Raw genomic sequence first — 22,745 nt, forward strand, 5'->3', positions numbered from 1 at the left:
GCATGGAAAGAGGCCATTACTCCCTAACGTTCATTTGTGAGCCAGCTGTGTTCTAAGTCCTCTGAGGAACTGAAAGTGGACTCACAATCCAAATTATGCATTAAAATAGGCAAAAATATAGAGGAATGATTGAGGATGTGCTAGAGAGAAATAGAGAAAACACATGCCGGAATTGTAGCATCTGTTAATGAAAAGATCTGAGAGACCACGGAGCCTTGTCTAGGTCGGCTGATAACCAGCCCAGGACTTGCCCATCTAGATCAAAGACCTTGAGTCTGACCTTGAGTCTGACAGGGAATGTCTGGAGCTGCTTACACTGGTTGGTTTGCCACACTATCCAGTGTAAATTGCAGCAGTGCACTTTATTGGAGTCCTCTACTTTATGCCTTTTACCTGATTTCCTAAAATGAAGTGCCAGGCCCGTATGGACTTTGGAGCACCAGAGAATTAGAGAATATTTATTTAAGGGCCCACCAAATCCCTTGTTCCTCCTGTGTTCCCTAAGGAAGCTCAGAGAATGGCATCACCTCCTCGCAGCCAGACATCTGGTTGTCATCCGCATGTCTTCCCCTCCTTCGTCCCCTTACCCTCATATCTTCAGTCCCTAAAACATATCCCTTTGTTTCCTGGTTACTTGTCAGTCCATCTGCTTTTCTCCAATTTCATGCCACTACCTCAGTTGGCGTCTGCAAATTCTTACCTTGATTAAGAAAACTCCCTGCCTCTAGGATCTCTCGAAACCAATTTAACTCACTGCAGACATCTTTTTCAAAATGTATATTTGATCATGTCACTTCTCTGCTTTCAATTTCAGTTGCCCCCCGTTGTCCTCAGAATGAAGACCACACTCCTTCTTACATGTCTCCCTAGCCACATCTCTTACCGTGTATCTCCCAGTCTTACTGAAATATAATATTTATGGTTCTGGACAGTGGCTGTACGCTCTTCATCCTGAGCTTCTTGCAGTTTCTTCTCCTCTTCCTGTGCTTTTATCATGTCCTGTATTTGTCTGTGTCAGAACACTTAATACACAAAATTGGAAGTGACTATTCTCATGCCCAATTTTCCATCAGACTGTAATGTCTTTGAGGGCAGGGGCCGCTTCTCATTTTCCTTTGTGGCCTGAATATCTGGCCCAGAAGAGGCACTCAGTAACATCTTTGAACACATGAATGAATGATGTGAGAAGAGATCTATCGCGACTGAAAGGAGTGAGATCAAATTGGAAATGAGAGCAAATTTGAGCAAAGGGCTAAACAGTACATTTAAAACTGTTGCCTGTTTTAGTATTGTTACCTGTGTAGCCTCTTCCTATCCCCCACCTGCATCCCTCACTACTCAGCCGAAGTTCTCAGCATGGTCCTTCCTACTCATACTATGGCCATTGTCCATCTGAAGATCGTGAGCAAAATAGCTATTTATTTACTAAAACATTTGCTTACCCACAGTCTGATTATCTTTTAAGGTTCTAGAGGTAGAGGATAATTTTCATGAATATGTCATTAACTTAAAAATCTTAATTGCAGCTTTTAGAAATGGAGCAACTTTATGTCTGCTTTGAAAAATTCTGTGTTAATTAGCTTACTTTTATTGGAAGGCCTTCTAGATGGAAATAAATATATTTGAGAGTTGAGAATAACTCAGGTGTTGAGGAGATAACCAAAAACTAGGGTCAATAGTTGGTAAATAGAGAAGGAGGGTTATTGAAGTTGAAGAGTTCATATGAAAACTGTCCTGGTTCCTGAACATTGGAGCAGGGGATCACTGAGTGAAATGCGTGGCAGGTAAATGAAAATAAAAAATTAAAGGCCTGTATTTTATCAAATAAAGTATCTCTAACTTTTGTGTTCACAATCACAAGAGGTTGCTACAGAATTTAATAACAAAGTTGCATTTTAAAAGGAGTAAATGATTTTAGAATCACTAATTATACCCATGTACAGAAAAGAGGGGGTAATGAGATATACTAATTCCGGACTCTGCTGATCACTGCAGCATTTACTTTTTAAGAATTCTTTTTTTCCTCAGAAGTGTTGGCTTGGAGCCTAATGGGATGGTTCATTTTTCTCCAGGGCATTAAGGAAAGGCCATTCCTAGCAACAAAATGTTGGACTTGATCTGATGTGGCAAGTCCTACCTTCTTGGAAGTAATGTATGCCTCTGGAACTAATGGAAAAACTTGGCATTAGAATTGGAGCAACAATTCTTATCTCTATAAATATCACAATTAATCACTTACTGTAGAGTGTCCTCATAGAAAGCATTTGTCCAGGATACCACTCTGCTTTTTAAATGTTACTTTTCTTGCTCTCACATAAAAGAGAGATTGTATCATTTAAAAGTTACTCAAGATTTATTCTTAGATCTGCAGCTTTGTTTAAGAGCTTTTCCAGAGGTAAATGGTATTTCCTTTCTCTAAAAGAAAGAAAAGGAGAGAGGGGGGAGAGAAGTTCCCCTTGATGAACTGAATATTTGGAATAGTTCTTACATAAAACAGCAGAGTGTGTGGCAGATCAACTAGTATATGTTTTAAAATAAAACATAAATTTCTTATTCAAAAAGACCTAATGGAGTCCTTATTAATACAATCAATTGGTTAGGGAAACATAAAGAATAAAGTGATTTTAAGTGTATTTAAGAAATTTTTTTTTATAGAAAGACTTCTCATTGGTAGTTAAAAACATTGATGATAAGCATGTGCTGAGCTAAACTGTACCAAGATGTCTGGAGACAATAAGTCGGAGGAAACATGCTATATATTAAAGATAGAATAGTTAATCCATTATTATGGTGAATTAGAGTTTAAAACGGTACATTTGTATAAAATTGTAATCTGAGACATACTTTGTCTTTTTATACAGATGACAATTTTTGGGGTTCTGTTTAAATTTTGGCCTGCGTTTTGTGAGTTTAGGAAGAACTTAACTGATGAAAAAATTATGAGTGTTTTAGAGAGAAGAAAAGAATATAATAAGCAGAAAAAGAAATTCACAGTCATAGAAGATGAAAAATTTGCAAAGGTGAGACCAGACTCATTTTGGGTTTAATCAGACTTATGAAAGGTATGTGATATGTGTGAATTTATGGTGGAATTTGTGCCAGGAAAAAACACAAGAGAAGTTACAGAACACAAAATTTAATGGCTTTTAAGCCTTCAGGTGGTTTTGAAATCCTTAAAATTCATCTGAAATATCATCTCTTCCATATGAAGGCTTCCTTGACATTCTCCTAGGCAACTTAAGCAACTCATATTCACTGTAGTCATATGTGGACAACTGAGAACCTCAAGGACAGTATCTAGCTTATTCATCTGTATCTTATAAGCACCTACACCAGTGTCTAACACATGCTCAAGTATTAATAATTGTTCATTAAATGAGTGAATGAATATACAAATGTTATATACTGAGGGTAGCACTTTCAGTATTACAGACTGATACATTGTGAAATTTATAAATATGAATCATTCGGCCTATTTTTGGTTAGTCTGTTCACTCACTCATTCATTCATCCATCCATCTACCCAACTTTCTTTATGTATCTTTTTTTGTTGTTGTATTTTTCTGAACTGAGAAGCGGGAATGCAGAGAGACCGACTCCCGCATGTGCTCGACTGGGATCCACCTGGCATGCCCACTAGGGGGTGATGCTCTGCCCATCTGGGCCGTTGCTCTGTTGCAACCAGGGCTATTCTAGTACCTGAGGCGGAGGCCATGGAGCCATCCTCAGCACCCAGGCCAACTTTGCTCCAATGAAGCTTTGGCTGTAGGAGGGGAAGAGAGAGATAGAGAGAAAGAGGAGAGCGAAGGGTGGAGAAGCAGATGGGCACTTCTCCTGTGTGCCCTGACCGGGAATCAAACCTGAGACTTCCACATGCTGGGCCGACACGCTACCACTGAGCCAACGTGGCCAGGGCTTTATGTTTCTTTATTTTATTTGAATTAAAGAGGGGGTAACTGCTTCCAAATAATATATTTTATTTATAAGCTTATGCCTATTCTATTTTTTAAAATAAATTTAAAAGATTTTGACATAAGAGTATCTAAACCTGCAGAAAATTTTAAAGGTTTATTTGACCAAATTAAGATACACCTGGATGCGAGATCTCAGACTGAGAAAAATGCTTCAGAGTATGACTGTTTGCAGTTTCTGTTATGGGTTTGGAATTAAAGAGGGAATGTAGGGAACTAAGGAAAATTACATGAATGTGGGAGAAAGCAAGGCAGGCATTAGATTACAAAATAGTTAAGATTATTTACTTTTTTGAGAGTGATTACACTTCTGAGGAGTCTGAAAAAGAGGCATTTCAAAGGTATGTTAACCTACATCCACAAGAACAATCAACAGGGCTTGTTTAAGGTGAAGATAAACCTTTTACTAAAAAGTTATAGTCCTGGGGTGTGATTATCCACATGACTTCTCAGTTAGGAATTTCTGATTAGATCACCCTGTGAGATTACTTTCAAGTTACATTCTCCCTTTTGCTCCACAAAGAACATCAAAAGATCCAAAAGCAACATATTGAACACTAATATGTTCACAGATCAAAATAAAAACTGTTAACATTTTGTTTCATTTGCTTTCTTTTCCCTTAAGAAATAACATATTGCCGAAAGAGTAAACTCTATCCCAGCTCTGAGTTCTATTACCCTTCTCACCCCCAAGGGCAACCATTAAGTTTGGGATTCTTCCATTTCTTTTTAAAGATGTTTTACACATATATATGAATTCATAAGTAACATGGAAGGCTATTTTGTACATATTTTAACCAATATATTTTACATAACCAATATAATTTGTATTAGTCTGCTAGGGCTACCATAATGAAATTCCACAGACTGGGTGGCATAAATATCAGCCATTTATTTTCTCGCAATTCTGGAGGGTAGAAGTCCCAGGTCAAGATGCCAGCTGAAACAAACAAACAAACAAAAACAAAAACAAAAAGATGCCAGCTGGTTAAAATTTTGATTAGAACTCTCTTCCTATTTTATAGATGGCCACCTACTCCCTGTGTCCTCACAAAGTAGGGAGAGAAAGATTACTATTCTCTCTCCCTAACTTTCTTTTGTAAGGCCACAAACCCCTTTGGGTTAGGGCTCCACTCTTATGACCTCATTTAACCTTAATGACTGCTCATAGACCCTATCTCCAGAGATAGTCACACTGGAAATTAGGGCATTAATATATAAATTTAGGAGACACAATTCAGCCCATAGCACATATTGTGCAACATGTCTTTTTTTTTTTTTTTTTTTTTTTTTTTTTTTTTTTTTTTAAGTGAGAGAAGGGGAGATAGACAGATTGTTGCATGTACATGTGCCCTGACCAGGATCTGTCTAGCAACCCCCATCTGGGGCCAATGCTCAAATCAGCCAAGCTATCCTCAGTGCCTGGGGCCAACACTTGAACCAGTCTAGTGGCTGTGAGAGGGGAAGAGAGAGAAGTGGGAGAGGGAGGGGAAGAGAAGCAGATGGTTGCTTCTCATGTGTTTCCTGACCAGGGATCAAACCCCAGATGTCTGTATGCCACTGAGCAAACTGGCCAGGAAACAAAATGTCTTTCTACATCTTGTTTTTTAAACTCAATTTTGTCTTTTAAGTCTACCCACACAGCTATACTTGGGTCTATTTTATTCAATTTAATTGCTGTATATACTTACATTATATGAATTAATATTCTCTTTTTATTTAACTATTTTTCTATTGTTGGATATTTGCTTCCAGTTTTTACCTTTACAAACAGCCCTTCAGACAGCACTCCTATAAATGTTTCTATATTCATGTATATAATTTTTTCTTTGGTGTGTGTGGGGGAAATTGCCAAGTAATAGAGTATGTGTGTTTTTAGTAAAGTAGGACCTACCATTTTGTTTTCCTTGTGAATGTGTCAGTTTATGTTTGTACCAGCAGTTTATGGGAATACTGCTTTCCTCTCTTTGGTGATCTCCAAGTATTTCAGACTTCAAAAGTTTTGCCAATTTAATGATGAAAAATAGTATTCATCATTGATGATACACTTATTTACATTTTCTTGTTAGTGGAAAAAATTTTCAAATGCTACATGGCTATTTAGATATGTGAATAAGTATAATAATGAACCTATAGATCAGATTGGGGAGAATTGATGTCATAACAATAGTGTGTCTTCCAATCATGAACATAGTATATCTCAACATAGCTCTTTCATTTTTCTCAGCAATAATTTATAGTTTTTGATGGTAGATCTTGAATGTAGTTTGTAAAATTTATTTCAAAGTATTTCATATTTAAAATAAGGCTGTGCAGCTCCAATAAGGGGTTAATATCCAAAATATATTTTATTTTATTTTATTTTTTTAAATAAATTTTTATTAATGGTAATGGGATGACATTAATAAATCAGGGTACATATATTCAAAGAAAACATGTCTAGGTTATTTTGTCATCAAATTATGTTGCAAACCCCTCGCCCAAAGTCAGATTGTCCTCCGTCACCCTCCATCTAGTTCTCTGTGCCCCTCCCCCTCCCCCTAACTCTCTCCCTCCCTCCCTCCCATGTCCTCCCTTCCCCCCCCCCCCACCCTTGGTAACCACCACACTCTTGTCCATGTCTCTTAGTCTCATTTTTATGTTCCACCAATGTATGGAATCATGTAGTTCTTGTTTTTTTCTGATTTGCTTATTTCACTCCTTATAATGTTATCAAGATCCCACCATTTTGCTGTAAATGATCTGATGTCATCATTTCTTATGGCTGAGTAGTATTCCATAGTGTATATGTGCCACATCTTCTTTATCCAGTCTTCTATTGAAGGGCTTTTTGGTTGTTTCCATGTCTTGGCCACTGTGAACAGTGCTGCAATGAACATGGGGCTACATGTGTCTTCACGTATCAATGTTTCTGAGGTTTTGGGGTATATACCCAGTAGAGGGATTGCTGGGTCATAAGGTAGTTCTATTTGCAGTTTTTTGAGGAACCACCATACTTTCCTCCATAATGGTTGTACTACTTTACAGTCCCACCAACAGTGAATGAGGGTTCCTTTTTCTCCACAGCCTCTCCAACATTTGCTATTACCCGTCTTGTTGATAATAGCTAATCTAACAGGAGTGAGGTGGTATCTCATTGCCGTTTTGATTTGCATTTCTCTAATAACTAATGAAGCTGAGCATCTTTTCATATATCTGTTGGCCATTTGTATCTCTTCCTGGGAGAAGTGTCTGTTCATGTCCTCTTCCCATTTTTTTATTGGATTGCTTGTTTGTTTGTTGTTGAGTTTTATGAGTTCTTTGTAAATTTTGGATATTAGGCCCTTATCTGAGCTGTCGTTTGAAAATATCAGTTCCCATATAGTTGGCTGTCTGTTTATTTTGATATCAGTTTCTCTTGCTGAGCAAAATCTTTTAATTCTGATGTAGTCCCATTCATTTATCTTTGCCTTCACTTCTCTTGCCATTGGAGTCAAGTTCATAAAATGTTCTTTAAAACCCAGGTCCATGATTTTAGTACCTATGTCTTCTTCTATGTACTTTATTGTTTCAGGTCTTATATTTAGGTCTTTGATCCATTTTGAATTAATTTTAGTACACGGGGACAGGCTGTAGTCGAGTTTCATTCTTTTGCATGTGGCTTTCCAGTTTTCCCAACACCATTTGTTGAAGAGGCTTTCTTTTCTCCATTGTGTGTTGTTGGCCCCTTTATCAAAGATTATTTGACCATATATATGTGGTTTTATTTCTGGGCTTTCTATTCTGTTCCATTGGTCTGAGTGTCTATTTTTCTGCCAATACCATGCTGTTTTGATTATCGTGGCCCTATAATATAGTTTAAAGTCAGGTATTGTAATGCCCCCAGCTTCATTCTTTTTCCTTAGGATTGTTTTGGCTATTCGGGGTTTTTTATAGTTCCATATAAATCTGATGATTTTTTGTTCCATTTCTTTAAAAAATCTCATAGGGATTTTGATGGGAATTGCATTAAATTTGTATATTGCTTTGGGTAATATGGCCATTTTGATTATATTTATTCTTCCTATCCAAGAACAAGGAATATTTTTCCATCTCATTGTATCTTTTTCGATTTCCCTTAACAATGCTTTGTAATTTTCATTATATAGGTCCTTTACGTTCTTTGTTATGTTTATTCCTAGGTATTTTATTTTTTTTGTTGCAATCGTGAAGGGGATTATTTTTTTGAGTTCGTTTTCTAATATTTCATTGTTGGCATATAGAAAGGCTATGGACTTTTGTATGTTAATTTTGTATCCTGCGACCTTACTATATTGGTTTATTGTTTCTAATAATCTTTTTGTGGAGTCCTTCGGGTTTTCGATGTATAGGATCATATCATCAGCAAAAAGTGATAGCTTTACTTCTTCTTTTCCGATATGGATGCCTTTTATTTCTTTGTCTTGTCTGATTGCTCTGGCCAGAACTTCTAGCACCACGTTGAATAAGAGTGGAGAGAGTGGACAACCCTGTCTTGTTCCTGATTTAAGGTAGAAAGTCCTCAGTTTTATGCCGTTTAATAGGATGTTGGCTGATGGTTTATCATATATGGCCTTTATCATGTTGAGATATTTTCCTTCTATACCCATTTTGTTGAGAGTCTTAAACATAAAATTGTGTTGTATTTTATCAAAAGCCTTTTCTGCATCTATTGATAAGATCATGTGGTTTTTGTTCTTTGTTTTGTTGATATGGTGTATTACGTTAACCGTTTTGCATATGTTGAACCATCCTTGAGATTCTGGGATGAATCCCACTTGATCATGATGTATTATTTTTTTAATATGTTGTTGTATTCGGTTTGCCAGTATTTTGTTTAGTATTTTAGCATCTGTATTCATTAGAGATATTGGTCTGTAGTTTTCTTTCTTTGTGCCATCCTTGCCAGGTTTTGGTATGAGGGTTATGTTGGCCTCATAAAATGTGTTTGGAAGTATTGTTTCTTCTTCAATTTTTTGGAAGACTTTGAATAGAATAGGAACCAAGTCTTCTTTGAATGTTTGATAGAATTCACTAGTATAACCGTCTGGGCCTGGACTTTTATTTTTGGGGAGATTTTTAATAGTTTTTTCTATTTCCTCCCTGCTGATTGGTCTGTTTAGGCTTTCTGCTTCTTCATGACTCAGTCTAGGAAGGTTGTATTGTTCTAGGAATTTATCCATTTCTTCTAGATTGTTGTATTTGGTGGCATATAATTTTCATAGTATTCTACAATAATTCTTTGTATTTCTATGATGTCTGTGGTGATCTCTCCTCTTTCATTTTGGATTTTATTTATTTGAGTCCTGTGTCTTTTTTCCTTGGTGAGTCTTGCCAAGGGTTTGTCGATTTTGTTGATCTTTTCAAAGAACCAGCTCCTTGTTTTATTGATTTTTTCTATAGTTTTTCTGTTCTCTATTTCATTTATTTCTGCTCTGATTTTTATTATCTCCTTTCTTCGGCTGGTTTTGGGTTGTCTTTGTTCTTCTTTTTCTAGTTCCTTAAGGTGTGAAGTTAAGTGGTTTACTTCGGCTCTCTCTTGTTTGTTCATATAGGCCTGAAGTGATATGAACTTTCCTCTTATTACTGCTTTTGCTGCATCCCAGAGATTCTGATATGTCGTATTTTCATTTTCATTTGTCTGTATATATCTTTTGATCTCTGCGCTTATTTCTTCTTTGACCCATTCATTTTTTAGAAGTATGTTGTTTAGTTTCCACATTTTTGTGGGTTTTTCCCCCTCTTTTTTGCAGTTGAATTCTAGTTTCAAGGCTTTATGATCAGAAAATATGCTTGGTACAATTTCAATTTTTCTAAATTTGCTGATATTGTCTTTGTGGCCCAACATATGGTCAATTCTTGAGAATGTTCCATGTACACTAGAGAAAAATGTATACTCTGTCGCTTTGGGATGAAGTGTCCTGTAGATGTCTATCATATCTGGTGTTGTAGTATTTCGTTTAAGGCCACTATATCTTTATTGATTCTCTGTTTGGATGACCGATCTAGAGCCGTCAGCGGTGTATTAAGGTCTCCAAGTATGATTGTATTTTTGTTAGTTTTTGTTTTAAGGTCAATAAGTAGCTGTCTTATATATTTTGGTGCTCCTTGGTTTGGTGCATATATATTAAGGATTGTTATGTCTTCTTGATTCAACTTCCCCTTAATCATTATGAAATGACCATTTTTGTCTCTGAGTACTTTTTCTGTCTTGTAGTCAGCATTATTAGATATGAGTATTGCTACACCTGCTTTTTTTTTGGGTGTTGTTTGCTTGGAGTATTGTTTTCCAGCCTTTCACTTTGAATTTGTTTTTATCCTTGTTGCTTAGATGTGTTTCTTGTAGGCAGCATATAGTTGGATTTTCTTTTTTAATCCATTCTGCTACTCTGTGTCTTTTTATTGGTAAGTTTAATCCATTTACATTTAGTGTAATTATTGACACTTGTGGGTTCCCTACTGCCACCAAAATATATTTTAAAAACTCACAAAATTCAGCAAGAAACAAGTAAACAATCTAATTAAAAATGAGGAGAGGACCTGAACAGACACTTCTCCCAAGAGAACATACAAATGGCCAACAGATATATGAAAAGATGCTCATCTTCATTAGCTATTCAAGAAATGCAAATCAAAACTACAATGAGATACCACCTCATACCTGTTAGTTGGCTATTATCTACAAGATAGGTAATAAAAAATGTTGGAGAGGCTGTGGAGAACAAGAAACCCTCATTTACTACTGGTGGGAATGCAAATTAATACAACCATTATGGAAGAAAATATGTTGGTTCCTCAAAAAATTAAGAATAGAGCTATCATATGACCCAGGAATTTTTCTACTGGGTATCTACCCCCAAAACTTGAAAATATTGGTATGTAAAGACACATGCACCCCCATGTACATTGCAGTATTGTTCACAGTGGCCAAGACATGGTAACAACCAAAATGTCCCTCAACAGAGGATTGGATAAAGAAGATGTAGTACATATATACAATGGAATACTATTCAGTCATAAGAAATTTTGACATAGTGACATTTACAACAACATGGATGAACATGGAGAATGTTCTACTGAGTGAAATAAGTAAATCAAAAAGCTAAGAATTGTATGATTTCACACATAGGTGGGATATAAAACTGAGGCTCATGGATATAGATAAAAGGAAGTGGTTACCAAGAGGAAGGGGACATGAGGGAGGGGGATGGGGAAGGGGTAGGGGAACTGTGTAAAAAGGGACAAATATAAGGTCATGGAAAATGATTTGACTTTGGGTGATGGGTATACAATATAATCAACAGTTCAAGTGGTTTAGAAATGTTTACCTGAAAACTATGTACTCTTACTGATCAATATCACTATATTAAAGTTAATTTTCTAAATAAAATCTAAAAATTATTAAAAAAAAGAGTAGGTAAACTCTCAAAAAATAAAATAAAATAAAATAAAATAATGCTGTTGCTGGATAGACCTACAGAGCATTACGCTAAGTGAAATAAGCCAGTCAGAGAAAGACAAGTACCATATGGTTTCACTCATACATGGAATTTAATGAGCAAAATAAACTAACAGAATAGAAACAGACTTATAGATAGAGAACAGACTTATAGCTGTCAGAGGGGATGAGAGTTGCAGGACTGGGTGAAAAGGTAAAGGGATTAAGCAAAAAAAAACAAAAACAAAAACCAACTCAAAGACAGACAACAGTATAGTGATTACCAAAGGGAAAAAGGGGGTAGAGGAGGTAGAAGAGGGTGTAAGGGGAATAAATGATGATAGGAGACTTGACTTGGGCTAGAAACACACAATACAATATACAGATGATATACACCTGAAACCTATACCATTTTATTAACCAATGTCACCCTAATAAATTCAATAAAAAAGAAAAATATAAAATAAAATAATGCTGTTGCTATGGTAGTTTTGAATTTCAAATTCCAAATGATTTTTTAGAAAAAAAATTAATTTTAAATAATATCACAGGAAATTGCAAAGATAGTAGACAAGTCTCATGTATTCTCCCAGTTTCCCTCAATGGCTTCATCTTACAACAGTAAAAACAGGGATTTGACATTGGTAAAAGATGTTTGTATAGTTCTATGCTCTTTCATCACACATTTAGATTAAGTAACCAACATTGCATTCAAGATACACCACAGGGCCTGACGTGTGGTGGCGCAGTGGATAAAGCGTCGACCTGGAAATGCTGAGGTTGCCGGTTCGAAACCCTGGGCTTGCCTGGTCAAGGCACATATGGGAGTTGATGCTTCCTGCTCCTCCCCCTTCTCTCTCTCTGTGTCTCTCTCTTCTCTCTCTCTCCTTTCTAAAATGAATAAATAAAATTAAAAAAAAAAAGATACACCACAAAGATCTTCCTTGTGACTATAAGTCATATCAACCCAAGTATCCCTAATGTCTGGCAGCCATAAATCTATTTCCCATTTCTATAATTTTGTCATTTTGAGAATGTTATATAAGTGAATCGCATAGGATGTGACTTTAAGACTGGCTTTTTTCACTGGATATAAATGCCCTTGAGATCCAGCCAAGTTGTAAGGTATATCCATAGTTCATCCTTTTTATTGCTGAGTTGTGTTCCATGGTACATCTTCACCACGGTTTCGCCTTTCACTCACTGAAGAATATTTTAGTTTCCTGTTTTGGGATATTAATAAAATATTAATATAATCACTCCTTTCTTCCTTGTTTTAAATACTTTTATTCAAGAAAAGCATTTTGAAGTTTAATTTGCATAGCATAAAATTCATACTTTTAAAGTATATGATTTTGTAGTTTTCATATATTCACAGAGCCATGCTACCATCACTACTACTAAATTTTTTTACTATTATTTAATTTTAGAATATTTTCATCACCCTTGAAGTAACTTGATACCCATTAACAGTCACTCTTCACTCCTCCCTCCTCCAGCCCCTGGAAGCTACTAATCTACTTTTTATATCTTCATATTTCATATAAATGAAATAATATGACTTCTTTATTTTACTGACTTTTTTCACTTAGCATATTTTCAAGTTCCATCAATGTTGTAGCATGGATCGGTACTCCATTCTCTTTATGGACAAATAATATGCCATTGTATGGCTGTACTACATTTTGTTTATCCATTCATCAGTTTATGTATATTTGGATTGTTTCCCTTTTTAGCCTATTATGAAAAATGCTGCTGTGCACATTCTTGTATAATTTTATGTGTGGACATATGTTTTCATTTTTCTTGGGACCTAGAAGTTGAATCATTGGCTCATATGGTAACTATATGAACCTTTTGAGGAACTGCCAAAGTTCTCCAAAACTGCAGAACCAGCTTGCTCTCCTTTTATGTTTGCATGGTATTTTTTTTTTTCATTCTTTTACCTTACTACCTATATCATTTTTCTTGAATTAAGTTTCCTCTAAACAGCATATATTTTTTATCTTCTCTGCCAGTCTCTGTCTTTTAGTTCCTGTATTTAGTCTATTTATCTTTAATGTTGATGTTAGTTCTTAAGTCTGCCATATTATTCTTTCTTTTGTTTGTTCCTTTTGTTTTTCATTTTCATTTTTCATTTTTTCTGTTTCCTTTGTTTTGCATTCCTGTGGATTACTTGCACATTTCTTAAAATTTCATTTTGATGTATCTTTATTTATATATTTTAATGATTGCTTTAGATATTACATTATACAAATATAACTTATCACACAGTCTATTGGTGTTGACATTTTACCAGTTTGAGTAGAGTCTAGAAACTACTTCCTTTAAGTTCCTTTCCCCTCACCTGTTTATAATTATCTTAAATATTTCCTCGACATATATTGAGAACCACATCAGAAATTTAATAATTTTTGCTTCAACCATCAGATATAAATTAGTAAACTCAAAAAGGGTAAAAAAAAAAGTCTATTCTAATTATCCATACTGTTTTTGCTATTTTTTCTTCCTTTCTAATGTTCCAAGATTTATTATATATCTTAACCTTTCATTTCCCTAAAGGTAAGGATTATTTCTCACTTACTGCTTTCAAAATTTTTTTTCTTTGTCTTTAGTTTTCAGCATTTTGATTATAATGTATCTTGTGTAGATTTCTTTGGGTTTATTCTGTTTAAGGATTGCTCAGGTTCTTGAGCCTATGAGTTTATGTCTTTTGCTACCTTTGTAAATGATTTATATACATATTATATATGTATTATTTACTTCCTTTCTGATATATATGATATATATACATATTATGTATTTTCTTATATATATATATGTCTGTGTACAGGGCGTCCTTGGGTACAACAGTCTCGACATACGATGTTTAGAGTTATGACACACACTCCCATAAAAACTTTAAAAAATTGAGATGTGAGTGTTTCGGCTTATGCTGTTAGCATCATACTTAGGGACTACGTGGGTGAACTAGTTTGGTTGCTCATGACAGAAGAATATGCAGTACAGTGTACAGTACAGTATATTCATATTCTTTTCCTTTTCCTGGGTTTAGTTGTGTTTTTGTGTCCTAGATTATGATTTTATAACTCTGTTAGGATAGGTAAGTGGCTTAGGCTAGGGTGTGTTTTGACTGATACCAAAATTTGGGTTACGCCACTGTTATAGGAATGGAACTGTGTCATAACCTGAGGACCCCTGTATATATCAGAAGTAAGTTTATAGCTGTGATGCAAATAAATAATACAGGAATAAAGTGTTTCATTTTCTCACAACTGTAAACCTAGTTTTGCCAACACCTGTACATATGATGTATATAAGTCTCTATCTATCTATATATCTATATATCTATCTACCTATCATCTATTCAGTCAATTATTTTCTCTTCCTTGGACACTTTCTGGTTTCATTTATAACACATTTTTGTTTTTTTCTTCAATTATTTTTTAAGTTCAGTTAACTGTCATATTACATTTTCCTTTTCATATATTTTGTGATTGTCCTGGGTTTCTGGATTTATGGTTTAGAGTATTCTTTTATATATACAATGTTCATGTAGGAATATGTAATTCATTTTGGGCTCCTATATTTTAGTTCCTCTGATTCATGATTGGATTTCTCATAGAGAATTATCCATAAATAAAATGCTAGAGTTCATATTTCCTGTTTTATTCTTTAATGGTTTTACATAGATATCATGTGCCATTTTCTGCTCATTTTGAAATGTATTTTTCTCAGCAACTGATAATAAGGATGTGGAACAGTCAGAACTCTTATATACTGTAGATGGGAGTATAAATTGATAGTCACTTTGTAAAACTATTTGACTTATTTAATAAATTAAAAGATTATCATAGCCTTGAACCTAACATATCTACTTGTATAACATATACTCATGAACACGTATATCAAGAGACATACACATGGTTTATAGTAACCATGTTTTTAATAGGAAAAAACAAGAAGCTATCCAAATGTCTACTTATAGGAGATTGGATAAATAAATTAATATAGTATGATACTGTACTTCAGTGAAAAAAATCAACTATAACCACAATAATAAACATGGATGAATATCAGGAGTATAATGTTAAATGAGAAAGTCATAAAAGAATAGACTTAGTTGATTCTATTTACATAAAGTTCAAAATCATACAAAACTGCCTGACTAGGTGGTGGTGCAGTGGATAGAATGTCAGCTTGGGATGCTGAGGACCCAGGTTTGAAACCTGGAGGTCACTGGCTTGAGCACAGGTCCACCAGCTTGAACGTGTAGTCGCTGGCTTCAGTGTGGTATCAAAGACATCATCCCATGGTCTCTGGCTTGAGCCCAAAGGCCACTAGCTTGAAACCCAAGGCTTCTGGCTGGAGCCCAAGGTCACTGGCTTGGCTGGAGCTCCCTGGTCAAGGCACATATGAAAAAGCAATCAATGAACAGCTAAGGTGCTGCAACAAAGAATTGATGCTTCTCATCTCTCTCCTTTCCTGTCTGTCTGTGCCTGCTGTCTTTCTCTCTCAATTAAAAAAAGAGAAAAAATGTATGTGTATGTATGTGTGTGTATATATATATGTATATATATATATTACTAAGCAATATAAAGATGTTGAACTATAAACAAGAAAAAGTAATTATTACAAAATGCAGTACAAAAGTTACTTCTGGGTGAGGGTAGAAATAGATGATTGGGGAGTCACACAGAGGGGAACAAAGATACTGATAATATATTTCATAAGTTTTGGTGATATTATTATTATTCATATCTTATGTATATATTATAAATATTTTAATGTATTTATTACTCAGTAACATTTCTGTATGAATGATGCTACAAAAAAATAGATCAGACTTTCAGAAGCACATCTTTAGTGATAATTTGTATCATCTGGAAGGTGAAGGTATTTCCAGTATAGATTGGGAATCAAGGAAGAGATAGAGCTAAAAAATAGGAGGAAGTGCCTATTTTGCTTCTGAATCAGTTTTTCAGAATATGGCCTTATATATTTTTGTTGATGTATTGATTTCTGTAATGAAAAAATTTTTTTTTCTGAAGTTGGAAACGGGGAGGCAGTCAGACAGACTCCTGCATGCACCCAACCGGGAGCCACCTGGCATGCCCACCAGGGGGCAATGCTCTGCCCATCTGGGGCGTTGCTCTGTCACAACCAGAGTCATTCTAGTGCCTGAGGCAGAGGCCATGAGCCATCCTCAGCGCCCAGGCCAGCTTTGCTCCAATGGAGCCTTGGCTGCGAGAGGGGAAGAGAGAGAGAAGAAGGAGAAGGGGAGAGGTGGAGAAGTAGATGGGCGCTTCTCCTGTGTGCCCTGTCCAGGAATCAAACCTGGGACTCCCGCACGCCAGGCTGATGCTCTACCACTGAGCCAACCGGCCAAGGCCTGTAATGAAATATTATTAATATTAAATATAATTATTTGGGGATTATTTATTTTAAAATTTTCCAGTTATTTCCCTTCCAATGGGTTTGCTTATAAATAATAGATTAAATAATACCAAATCTGATTTTTCTCTTAAACTATGCATCTGGCCCAATCTATGTAATCTGACAAGAAACAGAGTTCACTAGATTAAAGTCCTCACATTTACCACCTCCAGTGCCTGAAACAAGTTTATATCTAACTGAACTGCATGAGTGTGATCCTAAATTGGTAGGCTTAGAAAGAAGATACTTGGATTGATTTAAGGCAGTGATTTTCAACCTTTTTCATCTCATGACACATATAAACTAAGTACTAAAATTCTGCAGCACTCCAAAAAAATATTTTTCCCAAATCTGACAAAAATATAGGTATAATTTTGATTTATTCATACTTGACAGCTATTGTTGTGTTGGCTGTTGTCATTTTTTTATTTGACAATCTAAGGAAAAGAGGTCAGTGCCCTGACTAAATAGTCAGGAATTGCATGTTTTAAAAATTATTGTGGCATGCCATTGTACCTGCCATAGCACATTGGCTGAAAATTGCAGATTTAAGGGGGAAGAAAAAAAGTAATGTGTCTAACTCATATATGGTTGGAGCTCTTTTCTGAATCTATCTATGGCATGAGAATAACTTCAACAATCCAATAAGTCTTACATGAGGCTGCTGCATTTTTTATTAATGAGGCCTAAATAGTCTCAACAGAGCTCTCATCTTAATACTTTAACTAGACTTTTATTGATCATCTACTACATAGCGTTTTATTGATTGTTCGCCACACATTGATCCTACTACATATGCTAAGGATATGAATATGATTTACATATAGTGTAACGGTAGATAGACGCAAACATATACTTAACTGCAAATGATACAAAAAAAATGAGATCACAGAAAATGAGCAATTCATTATTGGGGGTGAAGGACCTCTAATAAAAAGAAAACTTGAGTTAATCTTTTAATGTATGATTTAATCAAATGACTCTGAATAGATACATATTATATAAATGAATATAAAAGTGATGAGGATGAAAAGATCTCATACTGTATTCTAAACTTTAAGGAAGAAATTTACAGCTGTGTGTAGTCCCAAGTATTTTTGATTTGCTTAGATATACAGTAATTGTTTTGTCTGAAATAAAAGTTGGAACAGGTGATGCAGTGAAAGTAAATCTTAAATGACTAATTTTCCAGAATATCCAAGCTATACACTGCTCACAAAAATTAGAGGATCAGGGAAAGGTCAGGTACTCCAGTACATTCAGGCTTTTATATAGTGCATTTCACCAATGAAATAAAAATTGATTTTGCATAATTAAACAACTTTCTTTGACTTGTCATTTGCTTTTCTGATGTTGTTGTTTAATAAAAAAAAATCAAATGCTTCTTTTTCTTTTTTCTTTTTTTAATTTTTATTTATTTTTTTTTTTTTATACTTTTATTTTTTTAATGGGGTGACATCAATAAATCAGGATACATATATTCAAAGATAACAAGTCCAGGTTATCTTGTCGTTCAATTATGTTGCATACCCACCACCCAAAGTCAGATTGTCCTCTGTCACTTTCTATCTTGTTTTCTTTGTGCCCCTCCCCACCCCCTATTCCTCTCCCATTCCCCCCTCCCCCCCATAACCACCACACTCTTGTCAATGTCTCTTAGTTTCAGTATTATGTCCCACCTACGTATGGAATAATACAGTTCCTGGTTTTTTCTGATTTACTTATTTCGCTTCGTATCATGTTATCAAGATCCCACCATTTTGCTGTAAATGTTCCGATGTCATCATTTCTTATGGCTGAGTAGTATTCCATAGTGTATATGTGCCACATCTTCTTTATCCAGTCATCTATTGATGGGCTTTTTGGTTGTTTCCATGTCCTGGCCACTGTGAACAATGCTGCAATAAACATGGGGCTGCATGTGTCTTTACGTATCAATGTTTCTGAGTTTTGGGGATATATACCCAGGAGAGGGATTGCTGGGTCATAAGGTAGTTCTATTTGCAGTTTTTTGAGGAACCACCATACTTTCTTCCATAATGATTGTACTACTTTACATTCCCACCAACAGTGGATGAGGGTTCCTTTTTCTCCACAGCCTCTCCAACATTTGCTATTACCTGACTTGCTGATAACAGCTAATCGAACAGGTGTGAGGTGGTATCTCATTGCCGTTTTGATTTGCATTTCTCTAATAGCTAAAGAAGATGAGCATCTTTTCATATATCTGTTGGCCATTTGTATTTCTTCCTGGGAGAAGTGTCTATTCATATCCTCTTCCCATTTTTTTATTGGATTGCTTGTTTGTTTGTTGTTGAGTTTTATGAGTTCTTTGTATATTTTGGATATTAGGCTCTTATCTGAGCTGTTGTTTGAAAATATCATTTCCCATTTAGTTGGCTTTCTGTTTATTTTGTTATCAGTTTCTCTTGCTGAGCAAAAACTTCTTAGTCTGATGTAGTCCCATTCATTAATTTTTGCCTTCACTTCTCTTGCCATTGGAGTCAAATTCATAAAATGCTCTTTAAAACCCAGGTCCATGAATTGAGTACCTATGTCTTCTTCTATGTACTTAATTGTTTCAGGTCTTATGTTTAGATCTTTGATCCATTTTGAGTTAATTTTTGTACAGGGAGAGAGACTGTAGTCCAGTTTCATTCTTTTGCATGTGGCTTTCCAGTTTTCCCAGCACCATTTATTGAAGAGGCTTTCTTTTCTCCATTGTGTGTTGTTGGCCCCTTTATCAAAAATTATTTGACTATATATATGTGGTTTTATTTCTGGACTTTCTATTCTGTTCCATTGGTCTGAGTGTCTATTTTTCTGCCAATACCATGCTGTTTTGATTGTCGTGGCCCTATAATAGAGTTTGAAGTCAGGTATTGTTATGCCCCCAGCTTCATTCTTTTTCTTTAGGATTGCTTTGGCTATTCGGGGTTTTTTATAGTTCCATATAAATCTGATGATTTTTTGCTCTATTTCTTTAAAAAACGTCATTGGAAGTTTGATGGGAATTGCATTAAATTTGTATATTGCTTTGGGTAATATAGCCATCTTGATTATATTTATTCTTCCTAGCCAAGAACAAGGTATATTCTTCCATCTCATTATATCTTTTTCGATTTCCCTTAACAATGGTTTATAGTTTTCATTATATAAGTCCTTTACATTCTTTGTTATGTTTATTCCTAAGTATTTTATTTTTTTTGTTGCAATCGTGAAGGGGATTATTCTTTTGAGTTCCTTCTCAGTTGTTTCATTGTTGGCATATAGAAAGGCTATTGACTTCTGTATGTTAATTTTGTATCCTGCGACCTTACTGTATTGGCTTATTGTTTCTAGTAGTCTTTTTGTGGATTCTTTGGGGTTTTCGATGTATAGGATCATATCATCTGCAAAAAGTGATACCTTTACTTCTTCTTTTCCGATATGGATGCCTTTTATTTCTTTGTCTTGTCTGATTGCTGTGGCGAGAACCTCTAGTACCACATTAAATAAGAGTGGAGAGAGTGGACAACCCTGTCTTGTTCCTGATTTAAGGGGGAAAGCCTTCAGTTTAGTGCCATTTAATATGATGTTAGCTGATGGTTTATCATATATGGCCTTTATCATGTTGAGATATTTTCCTTCTATACCCATTTTGTTGAGAGTCTTAAACATAAAATTGTGTTGTATTTTATCAAAAGCCTTTTCTGCGTCTATTGATAAGATCATGTGGTTTTTGTTCTTTGTTTTGTTGATATGGTGTATTACATTAACCGTTTTACGTATGTTGAACCATCCTTGAGATTCTGGGATGAATCCCACTTGATCATGATGTATTATTTTTTTAATATGTTGTTGTATTTGATTTGCTAGTATTTTGTTTAGTATTTTAGCATCTGTATTCATTAGAGATATTGGTCTGTAGTTTTCTTTTTTTGTGCCATCCTTGCCTGGTTTTGGGATGAGGGTTATGTTGGCCTCATAAAATGTGTTTGGAAGTATTGCTTCTTCTTCAATATTTTGGAAGACTTTCAGTAGAATAGGAACCAAGTCTTCTTTGAATGTTTGATAAAATTCGCTGGTATAGCCGTCAGGGCCTGGACTTTTATTTTTGGGGAGGTTTTTAATGGTTTTTTCTATTTCTTCTCTACTGATAGGTCTGTTTAGGCTTTCTGCTTCTTCTTGACTCAGTCTAGGAAGGTTGTATTTTTCTAGGAATTTATCCATTTCTTCTAGGTTGTTGAATTTAGTGGCATAAAGTTTTTCATAGTATTCTACAATAATTCTTTGTATATCTACAGTGTCCGTGGTGAAAAGTCCTAAAAAACACAAAACTTCAATCTTTGAATGTTCATATTATATGCAATAAACATATAGGTATCTTTTTGGTAATGACCAATTTCACACATGTGTTTATTTTAACATGGAAAATGTAAAGTCATGAAGAGCAATAGAGCAGATGTTTATTCCAGTACGTATTTTATTGTCATTGAAGGCATATGAGAAAATGTTGGGGGAAAAATGAATATAAGAAACAACTGGCCCTGGCCAGTTGGCTCAGTGGTAGAGTGTCAGCCCAGTGTGTGAAAGTCCCGGGTTTGATTCCCGGTCAGGGTACACAGGAGAAGCGACTATCTGCTTCTCCACCACCTTCTCCTTTCTCTTTCTCCCTCTCTCTTTTCCCCTCCTGCTGCCATGGCTCAAATGGTTCTGGTTCGAACAATTTGGGCCCAGGTGCAGAGGATGGTTCCATGGCCTCACCTCAGGCCATACAATGGAGCAGTGGCCCTAGATGGGCAGAGCATTGCCCTTTAGTGGGCCTGCCGGGTAGATCCCTGTCCGGATGCATGCGGGAGTGTGTGTCTGCCTCCCCTTCTCCCACCTCTCACTTAATTAAAAAAAAATTTTTTAATCCATGATTCTTTTGGTAACATAAAATGTATACTCTGAAAAAAAAAAACAGTTACTATGAAAAGCATTGGATTTCCCTATGTAATCATGGGCATAACTCTTAACTCTCTTAACCCCAATTTCATCTGTCCACAAATAGTAATGATATTAATCTCGCATGATTTGAGAGGCATTAATTGAATTATGTGTAAAAGACCATGAAAGCTATTTCACAGTAAAATTGTAAGGTAGTATTGATCTGAGACAGTGTAACCTACTGTATTTCCCCATGTATAAGACACACCCTTTTTCAAAAAATGGGGGGGTCTAAAACCTGGATGCATCTTATACAGTGGTTGTAGATTTTTTATTTGCACTTCCTGATTTTTCACACTTGTTTTTGTGCTCTTTGTTGAAGACAGTGATTTTCAATAACTTTATGTAATACATTTTTTTTCCAAATTTTGGGCCCCAAAATTAAGGTGTGTCTTATACATGGGAGCATCTTACACATGGAGAAATACGGTAGCAGACAGGAGTGCAGTCTCTAAGAGTCAGACAGCCTGTTTTTGAATCCTGACTTAACCATTAATCACTTCTAATATCTTAGGCAAATCATGTCACTTCCTAAAACCTCATTTTGTTTTGTTTTGTTTTTTTTCAGTAAAATGGAGATAGTAATAGAATTTACATCACAGGGTTGCATTAAATAATATATGTGAAGCACAATGTGTGTCATAAATTAATATTGTATCAATAATTGTCTTTTATAACAAAAATACTAGTATCACTTTATCCTTTATCTCTTATTCAAAAGAATCAAATGGAACTGGTGATTTGAAAAAAGTTATAGTGGAAGAAAGAAAGTCTCATTAAAACTTTCATGTAGTTTAATATTATCTATTTTAATATTAAGTACTTAAAATGATTCTTCAAATTCATTAAGAATCACAAAGATTTAACTAAATAAATGTTTTAAACTTTTTTTTGTTTTAAACTTTTAAATGGCAAAAATAAACAAGGTAAAA

At 35.2% G+C, this 22,745-nt stretch overlaps 1 protein-coding gene across 7 annotated transcripts in view; it reads left to right on the forward strand.

Annotated features, from left to right (window-relative positions):
- Positions 1–22,745, forward strand: part of RGS22 (regulator of G protein signaling 22) — a 218,212-nt gene that overhangs the window by 190,318 nt on the left and 5,149 nt on the right. For 6 of the 7 annotated variants that reach the window (XM_066265963.1, XM_066265966.1, XM_066265964.1 and 3 more), the window contains one exon: positions 2,862–3,020. The exons of the other annotated variant lie outside the window; for it this stretch is intronic. In XM_066265963.1, the coding sequence (XP_066122060.1) occupies positions 2,862–3,020 (159 nt within the window). The remainder of the gene's footprint in view (positions 1–2,861; positions 3,021–22,745) is intronic. 7 annotated transcript variants of the gene reach the window in all.

Source organism: Saccopteryx bilineata, chromosome 3 (genome assembly GCF_036850765.1).
Source record: "Saccopteryx bilineata isolate mSacBil1 chromosome 3, mSacBil1_pri_phased_curated, whole genome shotgun sequence".
Taxonomy (NCBI): domain Eukaryota; kingdom Metazoa; phylum Chordata; class Mammalia; order Chiroptera; family Emballonuridae; genus Saccopteryx; species Saccopteryx bilineata.